This window comes from Bufo gargarizans, chromosome 1, assembly GCF_014858855.1.
Source record: "Bufo gargarizans isolate SCDJY-AF-19 chromosome 1, ASM1485885v1, whole genome shotgun sequence".
Taxonomy (NCBI): Eukaryota; Metazoa; Chordata; class Amphibia; order Anura; family Bufonidae; genus Bufo; species Bufo gargarizans.
The window spans coordinates 28,704,999-28,721,551 of NC_058080.1; the positions used below are offsets into that span (position 1 = coordinate 28,704,999).

A 16,553-nucleotide genomic window follows, 5' to 3' on the forward strand; every position below is an offset into this window, starting at 1 on the left:
ACTTAAAAGTGGCACTATTAAAGGCAACAGTAAATTGCATTAGGCTTGTCAGTAAAAGCAAAAAAAGGAAGAGACCACTGTGGTACTCAGCAGAAGTGGCCAAAATCATTAAAAATAAAAAGATAGCATTTAGGAATTATAAAAAATAAAAAAAACAAGGATGACAGGCAAATGTATAAGATTAGGCAGAGAGATGCCAAACAAGTTATCAGAGCTTCAAAAGCACAGTCAGAAGAGAAATTAGCTCAGTCAGGGAAAAAAGGACGATAAGACATTCTTCAGATACATAAATTAAAAAAGGAAACTAAAACAAGGAATTACCAAATTAAAAACAAAAGAAGGAAGGTATATGGAAGAAGATAAAGAACCAGCTGACTGCCTCAATGAATACTTCTGTTCAGTTTTTACAAAGGAAAATGAAGGAAAAGGACCTCAGTTAGGAAAGAAGACTAATGAATCTTTTGATACATGTGTCTTTACAGAGGAAGAAGTTCTAAGTCAGCTGTCTAAAATTAATACAAATAAGTCACAGGGGCCTGATGGGATACACCCAAAGCTATTAAAAAAGCTCAGCGGTGAACTAGCAAAACCATTAACAGGTTTACTTAACCAATCACTGGCAACAGGAGTCGTCCCAGAAGATTGGAAATTAGCAAATGTTGTGCCTATTCACAAGAAAGGTAGTAGGGAGGAATCGGGCAACTATAGGCCAGTAAGCCTGACATCAATAGTGGGGGAATTAATGGAAACCATACTTAATGAGAGGATTGCGGAACATCTAAAATCCCATGTCAAACTAATCTTATAGATTTTTTTGATTGGGTGACTAAAATAATAGATGGCGGAGGTGCAGTAGACATCGCTTATCTAGACTTTAGTAAGGCTTTTAAAACTGTCCCACATAGAAGGCTTATCAATAAATTGCAGTCTTTGGGCTTGGACTCCCATATTGTTGAATGGATTATGCAGTGGCTGAGGGACAGGCAACAGAGGGTTGTAGTCAATGGAGTATATTCAGACCAAGGTCTTGTTACCAGTGGGGTACCTCAGGGATCTGTTCTGGGACCCATATTGTTTAATATCTTTATCAGCGAAATTGCAGAAGGCCTCGATGGTAAGGTGTGTCTTTTTGCTGATGACACAAAGATTTGTAACAGGGTTGATGTTCCTGGAGGGATACACCAAATGGAAAAGGATTTAGGAAAAATTGAGGAATTGTCAAAAATCTGGCAACTAAAATTTAATGTTGATAAGTGCGAGATAATGCACCTGGGGCGTAAAAACCCAAGAGCAGAATATAAAATCAGTGATACAGTCCTAACCTCAGTATCTGAGGAAAGAGATTTAGGGGTCATTATTTCAGAAGACTTGAAGGTAGGCAGACAATGTCATAGAGCAGCAGGAAATGCTAGCAGAATGCTTGGGTGTATAGGGAGAGGCATTACCAGTAGAAAGAGGGAGGCGCTCATGCCGCTCTACAGAGCACTAGTGAGACCTCATCTGGAGTATTGTGCTCAGTACTGGAGACCATATCTCCAGAAGGATATTGATAATTTGGAGAGAGTTCAGAGAAGAGCTACTAAACTGGTACATGGATTGCAGGATAAAACTTACCAGGAAAGATTAAAGGACTTAACATGTAGAGCTTGGAAGAAAGACGAGACGGAGGGGAGATGAGAGAAACTGCTAAATACATAAAGGGAATCAACAAGGTAAAAGAGGAGAGAATATTTAAAAGAAGAAAAACTGCTACAAGAGGGCATAGTTTTAAATTAGAGGGGCAAAGGTTTAAAAGTAATATCAGGAAGTATTACTTTACTGAGAGAGTAGTGGATGCATGGAATAGCCTTCCTGCAGAAGTGGTAGCTGCAAATACAGTGAAGGAGTTTAAACATGCATGGGATAGGCATAAGGCCATCCTTCATATACGATAGGGCCAGGGGCTATCCATAGTATTCAGTATATTGGGCAGACTAGATGGGCCACATGGTTCTTATCTGCTGACACATTCTATGTTTCTAAGTCCCCACCCTTTTGTAGACCTCTATATTAAAATGACAGTGAAGCAAGAAATGGTCCATACTTTCCAGCACAGCACCGCACTCCTCCCAGGGACAACCCCTTTCCTCAGAGTTTCTACACTTCACAATATCCCTTGCATATAGCTTACCATGGAAGCAGCGCCAAGCCACATCCCAAACTTTCAAGGGGATCCTCACCAAATTTAATAAAGTCAACCTGCCCTCTAGATCCCAACTTGGGCAATACCTCAAGGGCAACGAAGGCTGGAAGAGGGTACACAGGACCTTAAAATCAAGGTTGAACCTTGACTTGGTCTCTATCTCTCCCCTCCTGAGTCCCCATCGCTTTATAATTCTCAGGACCGGGGCAACATAAGCCAGGAGATATCTCTGCCTTGACGAGCGTAGGTCTTTCACACACCCTCCTGTCTCCCATTCCTGAAAGAAGGGCCGAAACCATTCCCTACAGGAATTCACCCACCAAGGAGCCCTCTCCATCCAGAGGATTGCAATGTTAGCTTTTAAGAAGGTATTTGTTAGGAATATCACTGGGTTGACCATATCCAACCCACCTAGTCTCCTTGGTCGGTAAGTGACATCTCTCTTGACTAGGTTCAGCCTGTTTCCCCATAAAATCTGGAAAAACAGGCTGTAGACCATTGCCCATAGAGAGCCTGGCAGGACACAGACAGTGCCCAAGTACAATTGTACCGGGATCAGATAAGCCTTTCACAGGTGAACCCTTTCCCTGAGGGTCAAAGACCAACCCTTCCAGCGGTCAACCTTTTGACCGACATCTTTCAGTCTGCCTTCCCAATTTTTCTGATAATAGTCCTCATCCTGGCCAAAATTGATGCCGAGAACTTTGACAGTTTTCTGAGGCTCTGGGAGAGTGCCCTGGAGATCTAACGCAGGATCTCCTTCTCCCAACCAGAGAGTTTTGCATTTATCACGGTTGATCTGAGACCCAGAAACCTCTGAATAGCAGTTCACTTCCGACTTCACCCACCCCACCGCCTCACCAGAAGAGGCGAAAATAGTGACATCATCCGCATACGCTACCACCCTCAAAGACGGCCCCCTTGCACCCACCAGTTCCATCCCCACCCCTGCTAACGGCCCACGGTCTACCCTTCTAATGAAGGGATCGATCGCAAACACATACAGCAAGGGGCTTAAGGGACATCCTTGATGGACACCAGAAGTCACCTCAAAGGGCTGTCCTGACCAGCCCTTAACCATCGGGAAACTCTCAGCCCCTTTGTACAAAGCCTTTAGCCAAATTTACAAACCTCCCCAGCAGACCGTACCACAAAAGGACGGACCACAGGTACTCGTGGTTCACCCGGTCAAAAGCTTTAGCCTGATACAAAGTCAAAAGGAACCCCTTCCAAAGGCCCGCCCTGCCTCACTCCATGGCCTCTCGGACACTGAGAACGGCGCTAAAAGTGCTCCGACCAGGAACTGTGCAGTGCTGAGCCCCTGAAAGAAGTCTCGGTGCAAACTTAACCAATCTATTAAAAAGTTTTTTTGCCAGGATCTTTCTGTCCGCATTGATAAGCGATATGGGTCTCCAATTCTCAATACGGGATGGATCTTTGCCCTTTGACAGAATAATCAGGGCTGACTTACCTCTTTGACTTTGGTAAAGTGCCCGAGGAAAGACACTCATTAAAGTCCTCAGTCAAAGGAGGAACTAACTGTTCCTTGAAAGTCCTGTACCACTCAGATGTTAAGCCATCTGGACCTGGCGATTTCTTGGGCCTAAACCCTTCAATGACCAGTCTCACTTCCTCTTCCCTGATTGGTTCAGACAAAACATCAAGAGAGGGGTCCATTCCTGCCTTGGGAACAGCTTCAGCCAAGAAAGCTGAAAACTTGTCCCGATCTAGTTCTTTCCTACACAAGAGGTGAGAGTAGAAAGACCTGACCACCTCCAGGATCCCTGATTTGGACCTATTCAGGGATCCTGTACTATCAATCATGCCTGTCATCAGATTACGTTTTACTGACATCTTACAGTTGCCGTAAGGGTTGGGCGAGCTGGTACTTCCCGAAATCCCTCTCGATATCCAAAGATGCGTACCTATCGTACCGACACCTCTTAAGCAAAGATACACGAGAGATATCCTCACGGCTACCTCCCGTCGAGACCAGACTTTCAAGTTTCTTCCTCAGTTCCTGGTACAGATTATTTCTGTCTTGGCACCTGAGGTACGAAAGCTCTCGGAAAAACCTTGCCGTCCTTGTTTTAAACATCTCCCACCACTCTGACTTACTGTTGCAGAGGTCCACTAACGGTTCCTGGCCCTGACAGAACTTCTCGAAGAATTGTCTTATTGTTGCATCTTCCAGGAGAGATTAATTCAACTTCCACAAACCTCTGCCCATACAGAGGGTCTCTGCAAGATTCAAAGAAAAACAAATTAAACAGTGATCGGAGACATTTACGGTCCCTGTAACGGTCGCGTACACACACACACAGGGGAGGGAAGTGACCACTGCGCTCCACGCCTACCCCTGGCCCTGCCTACTTGCCTTGTGAGTCCTAATGACAGAGGACAACTGGACGGCAATCCCTAGCTTAGAATAAGTGCAGGGATGACAGACAGACAAACAACAGAACGTGAACGGACCGAGTCAATACCAGGAAAGCTACAAAGTACAAATGGAGCAAGCAGAGAATAGTCAGGAGAAGCCGGGGTCATAAATACCAGGAGAGTCGTGAAGTACCAAAGGAGTCAGCAGAGGATCGTCAGGAGGAGGCCGGGGTCAGAATACCAGGAGAGCAGCAAAGTACACAAGGAGCAGGCAGAGGATCGTCAGTAATTCAGCAGGAGGTAAGTACGCCAGGAAAGACAAAAACGCAGGTGGAACCTAAATAACAGGCAATCTGTGGCCAGCAGATTGCCTGTTTAATAGGGAGCTAGAGGGGTCATGTGACGCGGCCAGCGCCACATGACTCCACATAGACTACACAACCGATTACCGAGTGATCAGCTCGGTGCTCAGCCCTAAAACCATTAGCATGAATGCAGATAGATGCACGCATAGTATTATCAGGAGCGCGGGTGACGCTGGACGCACTGACGATGCGTGCGCGCTCCGGACGTGCCCGCATCCTAGACGGCGCCGTGACAGTCCCACTTGGTATGTGGACTATAGATATTAATGAGCCTGAGCTCTTGTCCTCCCATGAGCACATCCAGGATCAGGCACCTTCCCATTTCTAGTTCTATTACTTTCCTGCATTCCACTCTTCCAGCGGTTTTAAAAAGTACCGCTACCCGGCTACGTGGCTCAGCCGCAAGAGACCAGAAGGATGGACCATGCCTCCACTCGAGGTCAACCAGGTCTCTTGCAAAAATAAAATATCAGCATCAAGATGGCTGAAAAAATCAAAGGCCACATAACGAGCTATGTCTGACTTAATGCTAGCAACATTAACCACCTCCGGACCGCCTAACGCAGATGTGCGGTCCGGAGGTGGCAGCCCTGCGCACGACGACGCATATACGCGTCATCTCGCGAGGGCCGGGAATTCCTGTGAACGCGCGCACACAGGCGCGCGCGCTCACAGGAACGGAAAGTAAGCGAGTGGATCTCCAGCATGCCAGCGGCGATCGCTCGCTGGCAGGCTGGAGATCCGAATTTTTTAACCCCTAACAGGTATATTAGACGCTGTTTTGATAACAGCATCTAATATACCTCCTACCTGGTCCTCTGGTGGTCCCTTTTGTTAGGATCGACCACCAGAGGACACAGGTAGGTCAGTAAAGTCGCACCAAACACTACACTACACTACACCCCCCCGTCACTTATTAACCCTTTATGAACCCCTGATCACCCATGATCACCCCATATAAACTCCCTGATCACCCCCCTGTCATTGATCACCCCCCGTCATTGATCACCCCCCTGTCAGGCTCCGTTCAGACGTCCGTATGATTTTTACGGATCCACGGATACATGGATCGGATCCACAAAACACATGCGGACGTCTAAATGGAGCCTTACAGGGGGGTGATCAATGACAGGCGGGTGATCACCCATATACACTCCCTGATCACCCCCTGTCATTGATCACCTCCCTGTCATTGATCACCCCCCTGTAAGGCTCCATTCAGACGTCCGTATGATTTTTACGGATCCATGGATACATGGATCGGATCCGCAAAACACATGCGGACGTCTGAATGGAGCCTTACAGGGGGGTGATCAATGACAGGGGGGTGATCAATGACAGGCGGGTGATCACCCATATGGACTCCCTGATCACCCCCCTGTCATTGATCACCCCCCTGTAAGGCTCCATTCAGACGTCCGCATGTGTTTTGTGGATCCGATCCATGTATCCATGGATCCGTAAAAATCATGCGGACGTCTGAATGGAGCCTTACAGGGGGGGTGATCAGTGACAGGGGGGTGATCACCCTGATCACCCCTGTCATTGATCACCCCCCTGTAAGGCTCCATTCAGACGTCCGCATGTGTTTTGTGGATCCGATCCATGTATCCATGGATCCGTAAAAATCATGCGGACGTCTGAATGGAGCCTTACAGGGGGGGTGATCAGTGACAGGGGGGTGATCACCCTGATCACCCCCTGTCATTGATCACCCCCCTGTAAGGCTCCATTCAGACGTCCGCATGTGTTTTGTGGATCCGATCCATGTATCCATGGATCCGTAAAAATCATGCGGACGTCTGAATGGAGCCTTACAGGGGGGGTGATCAGTGACAGGGGGGTGATCACCCTGATCACCCCCTGTCATTGATCACCCCCCTGTAAGGCTCCATTCAGACGTCCGCATGTGTTTTGTGGATCCGATCCATGTATCCATGGATCCGTAAAAATCATGCGGACAGTCTGAATGGAGCCTTACAGTGGGGGTGATCAGTGACAGGGGGGTGATCACCCTGATCACCCCCTGTCATTGATCACCCACCTGTAAGGCTCCATCCATTCAGACGTCCGCATGTGTTTTGTGGATCCGATCCATGTATCCATGGATCCGTAAAAATCATGCGGACTGTCTGAATGGAGCCTTACAGGGGGGGTGATCAGTGACAGGGGGGTGATCACCCTGATCACCCCCTGTCATTGATAACCCCCCTGTAAGGCTCCATTCAGACGTCCGCATGTGTTTTGCGGATCCGATCCATGTATCCATGGATCCGTAAAAATCATACGGACGTCTGAATGGAGCCTTACAGGGGGGGTGATCAGTGACAGGTGGGTGATCACCCTGATCACCCCCTGTCATTGATAACCCCCCTGTAAGGCTCCATTCAGACGTCCGCATGTGTTTTGCGGATCCGATCCATGGATCCGTAAAAATTATACGGACGTCTGAATGGAGCCTTACCAGGGGGGTGATCAATGACAGGGGGGTGATCAGGGAGTCTATATGGGGTGATCACCCCCCTGTAAGGCTCCATTCAGATATTTTTTTTGGCACAAGTTAGCGGAAATTTTTTGTTTGTTTTTGTTTTTGTTTTTTCTTACAAAATCTCATATTCCACTAACTTGTGTCAAAAAATAAAATCTCACATGAACTCACCATACCCCTCACGGAATCCAAATGCGTAAACATTTTTAGACATTTATATTCCAGACTTCTTCTCACGCTTTAGGGCCCCTAAAAACTTTTCCAATTTTTTTATACAAAGTTGGCATTTGACCAAGATATTTTTCTCACCCAGCATGGGTATATGTAAAATGACACCCCAAAACACATTGCCCAACTTCTCCTGAGTATGGCGATACCACATGTGTGACACTTTTTTGCAGCCTAGATGCACAAAGGGGCCCAAATTCCTTTTAGGAGGGCATTTTTAGACATTTGGATCCCAGACTTCTTCTCACACTTTCGGGCCCCTAAAAAGCCAGGGCAGTATAAATACCCCACATGTGACCCCATTTTGGAAAGAAAACACCCCAAGGTATTCCGTGAGGGGCATATTGAGTTGATTAAAGATTGAAATTTTTGTCCTAAGTTAGCGGAAAGTGAGACTTTGTGAGAAAAAAAATCAATATCCGCTAACTTATGCAAAAAAAATTCTAGGAACTCGCCAGGCCCCTCATTGAATACCTCGGGGTGTCTTCTTTCCAAAGTGGGGTCACATGTGGGGTATTTATACTGCCCTGGCTTTTTAGGGGCCCGAAAGTGTGAGAAGAAGTCTGGGATCCAAATGTCTAAAAATGCCCTCCTAAAAGGAATTTGGGCCCCTTTGTGCATCTAGGCTGCAAAAAAGTGTCACACATGTGGTATCGCCGTACTCAGGAGAAGTTGGGCAATGTGTTTTGGGGTGTCATTTTACATATACCCATGCTGGGTGAGAGAAATATCTTGGTCAAATGCCAACTTTGTATAAAAAATTTTTATACAAAGTTGCATTTTGACCAAGATATTTCTCTCACCCAGCATGGTTATATGTAAAATGACACCCCAGAACACATTCCCCAACTTCTCCTGAGTACGGCGATACCAGATGTGTGACACTTTTTTGCAGCCAAGGTGGGCAAAGGGGCACACATTCCAAAGATGCACCTTTCGGATTTCACAGGCCATTTTTTACAGATTTTGATTGCAAGGTACTTCTTACACATTTGGGCCCCTAAATTGCCAGGGCAGTATAACTACGCCACAAGTGACCCCATTTTGGAAAGAAGACACCCCAAGGTATTCCGTGAGGGGCACGGCGAGTTCCTAGAATTTTTTATTTTTTGTCACAAGTTAGCGGAAAATGATGATTTTTCTTTTTTTTTCTTTTTTCCTTACAAAGTCTCATATTCCACTAACTTGCGACAAAAAATAAAAAATTCTAGGAACTCGCCGTGCCCCTCACGGAATACCTTGGGGTGTCTTCTTTCCAAAATGGGGTCACTTGTGGGGTAGTTATACTGCCCTGGCAATTTAGGGGCCCAAATGTGTGAGAAGTACTTTGCAATCAAAATGTGTAAAAAATGACCAGCGAAATCCGAAAGGTGCACTTTGGAATATGTGCCCCTTTGCCCACCTTGGCTGCAAAAAACTGTCACACATGTGGTATCGCCGTACTCAGGAGAAGTTGAGGAATGTGTTTTGGGGTGTCATTTTACATATACCCATGCTGGGTGAGAAAAATACCTTTGTCAAATGCCAACTTTGTATAAAAAAATTGGAAAAGTTGTCTTTTGCCAAGATATTTCTCTCACCCAACATGGGTATATGTAAAATGACACCCCAAAACACATTCCCCAACTTCTCCTGAGTACGGCGATACCAATGTGTGACACTTTTTTGCAGCCAAGGTGGGCAAAGGGGCACATATTCCAAAGTGCACCTTTCGGATTTCACCGGTCATTTTTTACACATTTCGATTGCAAAGTTCTTCTCACACATTTGGGCCCCTAAATTGCCAGGGCAGTATAACTACCCCACAAGTGACCCCATTTTGGAAAGAAGACACCCCAAGGTATTCCGTGAGGGGCATGGCGAGTTCCTAGAATTTTTTATTTTTTGTCGCAAGTTAGTGGAATATGAGACTTTGTAAGAAAAAAATAAAAATAAAAAATCATCATCATTTTCCGCTAACTTGTGACAAAAAATAAAAAGTTCTATGAACTCACTATGCCCAACAGCGAATACCTTAGGGTGTCTACTTTCCGAAATTGGGTCATTTGTGGGGGTTTTCTACTGTTTGGGCATTGTAGAACCTCAGGAATCATGACAGGTGCTCAGAAAATCAGAGCTGCTTCAAAAAGCGGAAATTCACATTTTTGTACCATAGTTTGTAAACGCTATAACTTTTACCCAAACCATTTTTTTTTTTTGCCCAAACATTTTTTTTTATCAAAGACATGTAGAACTATAAATTTAGCGAAAAATTTATATATGGATGTCGTTTTTTTTGCAAAATTTTACAGCTGAAAGTGAAAAATGTCATTTTTTTGCAAAAAAATCGTTACATTTCGATTAATAACAAAAAAAATAAAAATGTCAGCAGCAATAAAATACCACCAAATGAAAGCTCCATTAGTGAGAAGAAAAGGAGGTAAAATTCATTTGGGTGGTAAGTTGCATGACCGAGCGATAAACGGTGAAAGGAGTGTAGTGCAGAAGTGTAAAAAGTGCTCTGGTCATGAAGGGGGTTTCAGCTAGCGGGGCTGAGGTGGTTAATGCTTGCTAGCGTCAACAGGGTGAATTCCGCCACCATAAGTGACTGAACTAGATAGCTTTCTTCTTAACCCCACTGACACCCTCACCATCACAACCACCTGACTCCCCACTTTCTTTCTGCCTTTTCAGGCATTGGGAAACATCCATATCACATTTCTCTTTGCCCACAGGATCTGACTTGGCCCCCCTTCCAGAAGGTTTTCCCTCTGAAGGGCAGGGCCCAGCAACCCGCGAGGATGTCTTCTCACCCACCGGCACTGCAACCCTCGCCCCCCCCCCCCCCCCTCAGCCAAGCCAGCCTCGGAGGTATCACTTAGGATGCCATACCGGTTAGAGACCTCCACAAGAGGGGCACCAGCCGAAACCTCCCTTGGTATCTGGTCATGGGAGAGTGGGATGGACGGATCTCACTTCAAGAGAGGCCTTCCTGCACTTGCTGTTTCTTTTCTTACCCTGCTTGTTCCTCCTCCTCACCAACCATTCACTGTCCTCCTCATCCACACTATCCCCACCTGAGGAGACAGCAGAGAGGTCAGCCTCTTCGGGATGAACTCCGGGGTTCCCATCATCATCACTGTCATCTTGGTTCTGAGCCTGTCCCTGGGCCTGGTTCGCAAAGGCAAGCGGACAGTGACTAAACGGGTGACCCAGGTCTCCACACAGGTTACACCTGATCCTCCAACAGGTTGCGGCAAGATGGTCACTCCCTCCACACCTCTGGGTCTTATACTGTGCTCTGAAGTGTGTTGGTCGCCGCACCTGTGGCAGACCTTTGGATGCCCCTGGTAAAAAAACATTATCCTATCCCTCCCTATAAAAGCCGAGGAGTGGATATGGGTAACAGAATTTCCCTGGGCCCTCAACATCACGTTAAAGGTCCAGGCCCCTGACCAAATACTATGCTTGTCAAGGACCTTGGCTGGGTAGCCCACTTCACCATAGCGACTTAGTCAGGTTGCTATGTCTACACTAGAAAGAGACTCATTACAAGTTAACACAGTCACTTTCTTCACCTTGTTCCGGCGGGTGATGGCCTGGACGGCAAAACGCTGCCACTCCGGGGTGCTCTTTGTCAGCTTATATCTGGACCAGAAGAGCTCAAGCCTCTCTGGCTGGACAAAGCTGACGTCAAAGAACTTGGTCCCGTAGGGATGGATGAGGGCATAGATGTCTTTTGCCTCAAAACCCATCTGCAGGAAAAGCTCCACAACAGTCTTCCTGGAAGGTGTCGCTTCCTTATCTTTCCAAAACAGACAGGCCACATTCCTACGGCCCCCCTTCCCCGACTGTGGGGTGAGTCCAGACGGTCTCACCCCCGTTTTCCTCTCGGAAGGCACTCAGCCCGTGTCTCTCCGTCCAGAAAGACAGGTCAACTGATTCACCCTCTACAGGTCAACCGATTCACCCTTGCCAGATCCTGTGGGCAAAGAGTCCCTTGCTCCCTGCTTAATGACATTTGCAAAGGTACGTTTTGCCTTTTTTGACTGTCTCTCCTTTTCTTCCTCCTCCTCCACTTTTCTCAACTTCTCCATATCCTCAGGAGTCAAAATCCTTGCATCATATTCTTCCATATCCACATTTTCACCACCTACAACATTCCCACTTACATCATTTCCACTCACTTCCATATTTTCACTTACTTTTGCATTCCACACTTGCATCCACACTTTGTCCTGCATTACTGACTCCATTCTCCCCTTCTTTCATACTACCTTTTATATATCTTTTTACATCGTTCACTCCACTTTTCACCACATGCTTATCACTTTTTCCCCGGGAACCACTACTCGCTCTTCCTAGACTGGCCGGGTTCTCCCCACTTCTACCCTTAATCACCACTGTATTCTGTACTGGCTCCATCACTTTGCGTTCACATTTTTTTTATCTTTCCTTGCTATTGTCTCTCCTGACCTCAGTGGTGCTTTTGCAGGCACCACCACCCCCTCTACCGCAGAAGGAGCCACCTTGTCCGCCCTTTTCGCGACCTTGTCCGCCCTCACCTCGTCAGTCTTTACCTTGTCTGCAGCCAAACTCTCCCGCTCTGTACAACCTAGCTCCAAATCAGGAGCTAGGCTGGGCTCAGCGTGGGGTTTTGAAGTGTTTAAAGGGCCATACACCAACACCTCTCTCTCCATAGCTTGGGTTCTATATTTTTTTTCCTTTTACTTTCTCCTCTTCAGGTATCTCCTCATTTCCAAAATAGAGCCTATCTACCGGGAATTCCAGCTACCTGATGCTTTGCAATATCAATCCCCCACCAGACTCACTTTCATCCCCGGAGGCTGCTCCTTGACTCCAAGAGGGTTTCCTCTGCCCTGCTGGCAAGGAATCCTGCCCAGAATTTTCGGCTACTACTGTTTTACTCAGGCTCCTGATCCGTAGCCCTGACGGACCAGGAGAGCCAGATTTCGCATCTGACATGTTTTCAAACCGTCTATCATTTTAGAATTTTTCCATAAATGTACCGCCATTTTTTTCTATGGCCAGTTTCTTTTCTTCCAGGATCATTATCTCCTCCTCTAGTTTATCCAGCTTAGAGGAGAGAAAAGTTATTTTTACATTTAGGCAATAAGCCCTCCTGTAGCTTCATATTTTTGTGTTCCAATTAAATTTTTCTCAAGTCTTTTTTAATTTCATCATATAGCTTTAGATAAAAAACAACTCTGGAAGCAAAAATGTCTGCAGTATCTGTGGGGCCTTGCACACCCCAGTTGTGGATCACCTTGGTCACATCCAAACCAGCCCCACCTAGGTGAGACAAACCAGACTTTCCAGGGCGAGATATACTTGCATTTCTAGACATCTTTACCGGCATCTTTGCCATCTGTTTGTCCATTGACACTTTAGGGCCAACCACCCTCTGCGCTGCTTGTTTAGCAGGATAACCTTTTTTAACCGTGCCCACCACTTGTTCAGCAGTGGATATTTTTACATTACAGGGCTTAACCACATGGACACCGGCCTGGTCAAGGGTCGAGTCCAAGCTCCTGACCTTTCTAATATTTCCCCGGGTCTTCCCCGGGAGTCGGGTCTCCAGGCCTCTTCTTCCCATGTCGCTTACCTCCTCCTGGCTGCGACACTACCCCCGATCGCTGCATACCTTCAGACGCTGTGTCCAATGCCTCTGGACTACATGGTCTCTCTGTGCCTTCAATTTCCACCTCCACTTCATACACCACAGGTGCAGGCGTATCCTGTGTCAGATCCATTGCAAATCCTTCCATCGCCGTGCCACTGTAGCGGCCGCCCAATATAAAACGCCGGAAGGCTGCAGCCCGGGTGTCCATACCGGGAGAGAACACCACCCCCTGGGGAAAGGGCAGCGCTCCCCCCGGCAAACACCAGTTGGCCTCCCAGCCCTGTCTCCAAGTGCTGCAGTCCTCCTGTAGATTTTACCTTCCAGGACCTGCGATGATGTCACACTGGTCAGCTGACAGGAAGTGATGCAAAGAATACCCAAACTTGGCACTGTAGGTCACTGGATGACTGGGGTTAAAATTTATAAAAAGTGGGTGGAGTCTACAACGGCTAGGGTATGCCCCCATTGTCTGAAAAGTGAAGGTCCCACCACTGGGATCCACACCTATATTGAGAACAGAGCAGGGAGCGCTGTGGCAAGAGGACCCCAGATTTCTCAGGGTCATCCACTACCAAGCGCTAATCCCCACCTCTCCCATAAAAGTGAATGGGAGCATGCCGCGGCATGCGTGGCCCACTTTAAGGTTTGGGAATCGCTTATTAAAGCGCAAGCAACTTACTTCACTATAGGTCGAAGAAATGTGGAAAGTTTGGCATATGCATCCCCAAAACTGTAGGAGGAGTAGCGTATAGAAAAAAGGGGGGGCGGAGAAGAATAATAACTAGATGGTGTCGTTTGGCTTGAAATCTGATTAGCTGTTTGTGGCTCCACCCACTTTTTAAAATTTGAACCCAAGTCACACAATGAATGACTGTGCCAAATTTGAGGACCCTGCCATTAACAGTCAAAGAGCGGCAGTAATTTAAATTTTCCCATATAAAACAAATGGCTGAAATGTGATTGGCTGTTAAAGGCTATTTTCGGCTTTTTTTGGTGGCCCCATAGAAATGAATGGAGGGCGGCTGCGGGGCTCCGTTCTCAAAATAGGTGCGGGTCCCAGCGGTCCTAGCGATATGCCCCCATTGGCTGAGATGAGAAAACCCCCTTAAAGTGTTAGTCACTGGGCGACTGTGGTTCACAATTAGGAAAAAAAGGGACGGGGCAACAACGGCCAATCAGATTTCAGCCTTTGATCTTAATGAAAAGCAGATAATCTGCTGCTATTATCAGTTTAAATGCCAAGTGTCCCAAACTTAGCACGATTACTCACTGGGTGACTGCAGTCAAAATTTTGGAAAAGTGGGTGGAGCTTAAAACAGCCAATGCAGATTTCACCTATTGACTTCAGTGTCAAACTTTCAAATGCTTCCATTCTCACAGTTTTAAAGCCAGAGGCCAATCACATTTCAGCCATTTATTTTATATGGTAAAATATAAATTGCCGCCGCTCTTAGACTGTTAATGGCAGGGTCCTCAAATTTGGCACAGTCAGTCATTGGGTGACTTGGGTTAAAATTTTAATAAACCAGGTTAAACAGACTTTGCTTATATCTCTACCGTTTTTAAGCCAACATCCTGTGGTTTCTTCAGAAACGACACCTTCTAGTTGTATTTGCTATTTGAGTAATTTTGGTTTTCTAATATAACGTTAATAAGAGTCACTAAACAACCATCGTAGGCATATTATGTGGATGATGTAATAAACCGTGCTGTTTAGCATCGCTACTACTGTGTATGAGATGGGGAGATAGATATAAGATGTTGTGAGTTGTGACATTTTCCTACAGATTCTGACAGCTGCATTAAATGCCAAAGTGATGAATGGCCTAATGAGAAGAGAGACCGATGCCGGCCCAAAGTAGTGGAATTCATCTCTTACCAGAATGACACCATTGCTTCTGTCTTCTCCTGTGTCTCGGTCTTCGGATGTCTTGTGACCGGCTTCATATTTGGAATATTCATTTCCCATCGAGACACTCCTATTGTTAAAGCCAATAACCGGAACCTGAGTTATCTCCTCCTGGTCTCCATCATCCTCAGCTTCCTCTCTGTCTTCTTGTTTCTGGGTCGTCCTAATGATGTGACTTGTAGATTACGTGAAACCAGTTTTGGAATCTTCTTCTCAGTAGCCGTCTCTTCACTTCTCGCCAAGACTGTGATGGTTTGTGTTGCTTTTAAGTCCACCAAGCCTGGAAGCCCTTGGAGAAAATGGCTCAGTGTGAAACTACCATATACCATAGTGTCATTGTGTTCATCCTTTCAAGCTGTAATCTGTATAATCTGGCTGTCTATTTCTCCTCCATTCCAGGACCTGGACACTGACTCTTATCCTGGGAAGATCATCATTCAGTGTAATGAAGGCTCTGATATCTGGTTCTACTCCATGTTGGGTTATCTGGGGTTCCTGGCAGCTGTGAGCCTTGTTCTGGCTTTCATGGTGAGGACATTACCGGACAGTTTTAATGAGGCCAAGTACATCACCTTCAGCATGCTGGTGTTCTGCAGCGTCTGGATCTCCATGATCCCGGCTTATCTGAGCACCAGGGGAAAGAACATGGTGGCTGTGGAGATATTTGCAGTAATGGCTTCCAGTGCTGGACTTTTAGGTTGTGTGTTTTTCCCAAAATGTTTTATCATTTTGTTTAAATCTGAAATGAACAGAAAAGCTGACCTGCTGGGGAAAAGAAAGAACTGACGGCAAAATGGTAACCCCGATAATAGTGATTAACTCTGAAATAACAGCTTGTAGATATCATCTTATACTAGAAAGAAATGATAAGATATAATTAGATTCCAATCGTTACATTGTCTCAGCAGTGCATTTATTAGGAGGAGAAGGAGAGGATCTCCCCATGTCTACCTGCTGATATGTAGGATCTACACAGGCATTACTGCTCCTTGCTATAGCTAATGAATTCATACATCTGACATGGTGTCAAAGACATCGGACCAAAAATATCAGTCCCTTGAGGTTACGGGGGCTTTGTAATTGTCTTTCTTTGTCTGGGTAAGGTATTTTTAAATATACAAATAAATATAAAAAAAGATGAATTCTTTTATGACAAGACTCTACATACATATACAGTGTATAACGTGCAGGGCAGAGGGATGTCATAAGGTCATTCAGGATAAAACCAGCAGACCTGGAGAACAGATCTAGGAGAAGCTGCAGCAACCGTGGTCCGCAAGGGGTCCCTTTAACATGGGTTAAGTGTTTGTTGTGACGCCAGATGCATTGCAGCAACGAGGGCACAGGGCCCCCTTTTAGTGATATGGTGGTTCCCAGGT

At 46.2% G+C, this 16,553-nt stretch overlaps 1 protein-coding gene across 2 annotated transcripts in view; it reads left to right on the forward strand.

The window, feature by feature from the left end:
* The window catches only part of LOC122924366 (vomeronasal type-2 receptor 26-like), a 47,204-nt gene extending 31,129 nt beyond the window's left edge, over positions 1-16,075 (forward strand). The window contains exons 2-3 of one of the 2 annotated variants that reach the window (XM_044275517.1): positions 15,053-15,426; positions 15,574-16,075. In XM_044275517.1, coding sequence (XP_044131452.1) covers positions 15,053-15,426; positions 15,574-15,960 — 761 coding nt within the window. In that variant the 3' untranslated portion in view covers positions 15,961-16,075. Of the gene's footprint in view, positions 1-15,052 lie in introns of both variants that reach the window. The other variant, XM_044275427.1, reaches the window with a different exon arrangement.
* The last annotated feature ends 478 nt before the right edge of the window (positions 16,076-16,553 follow it).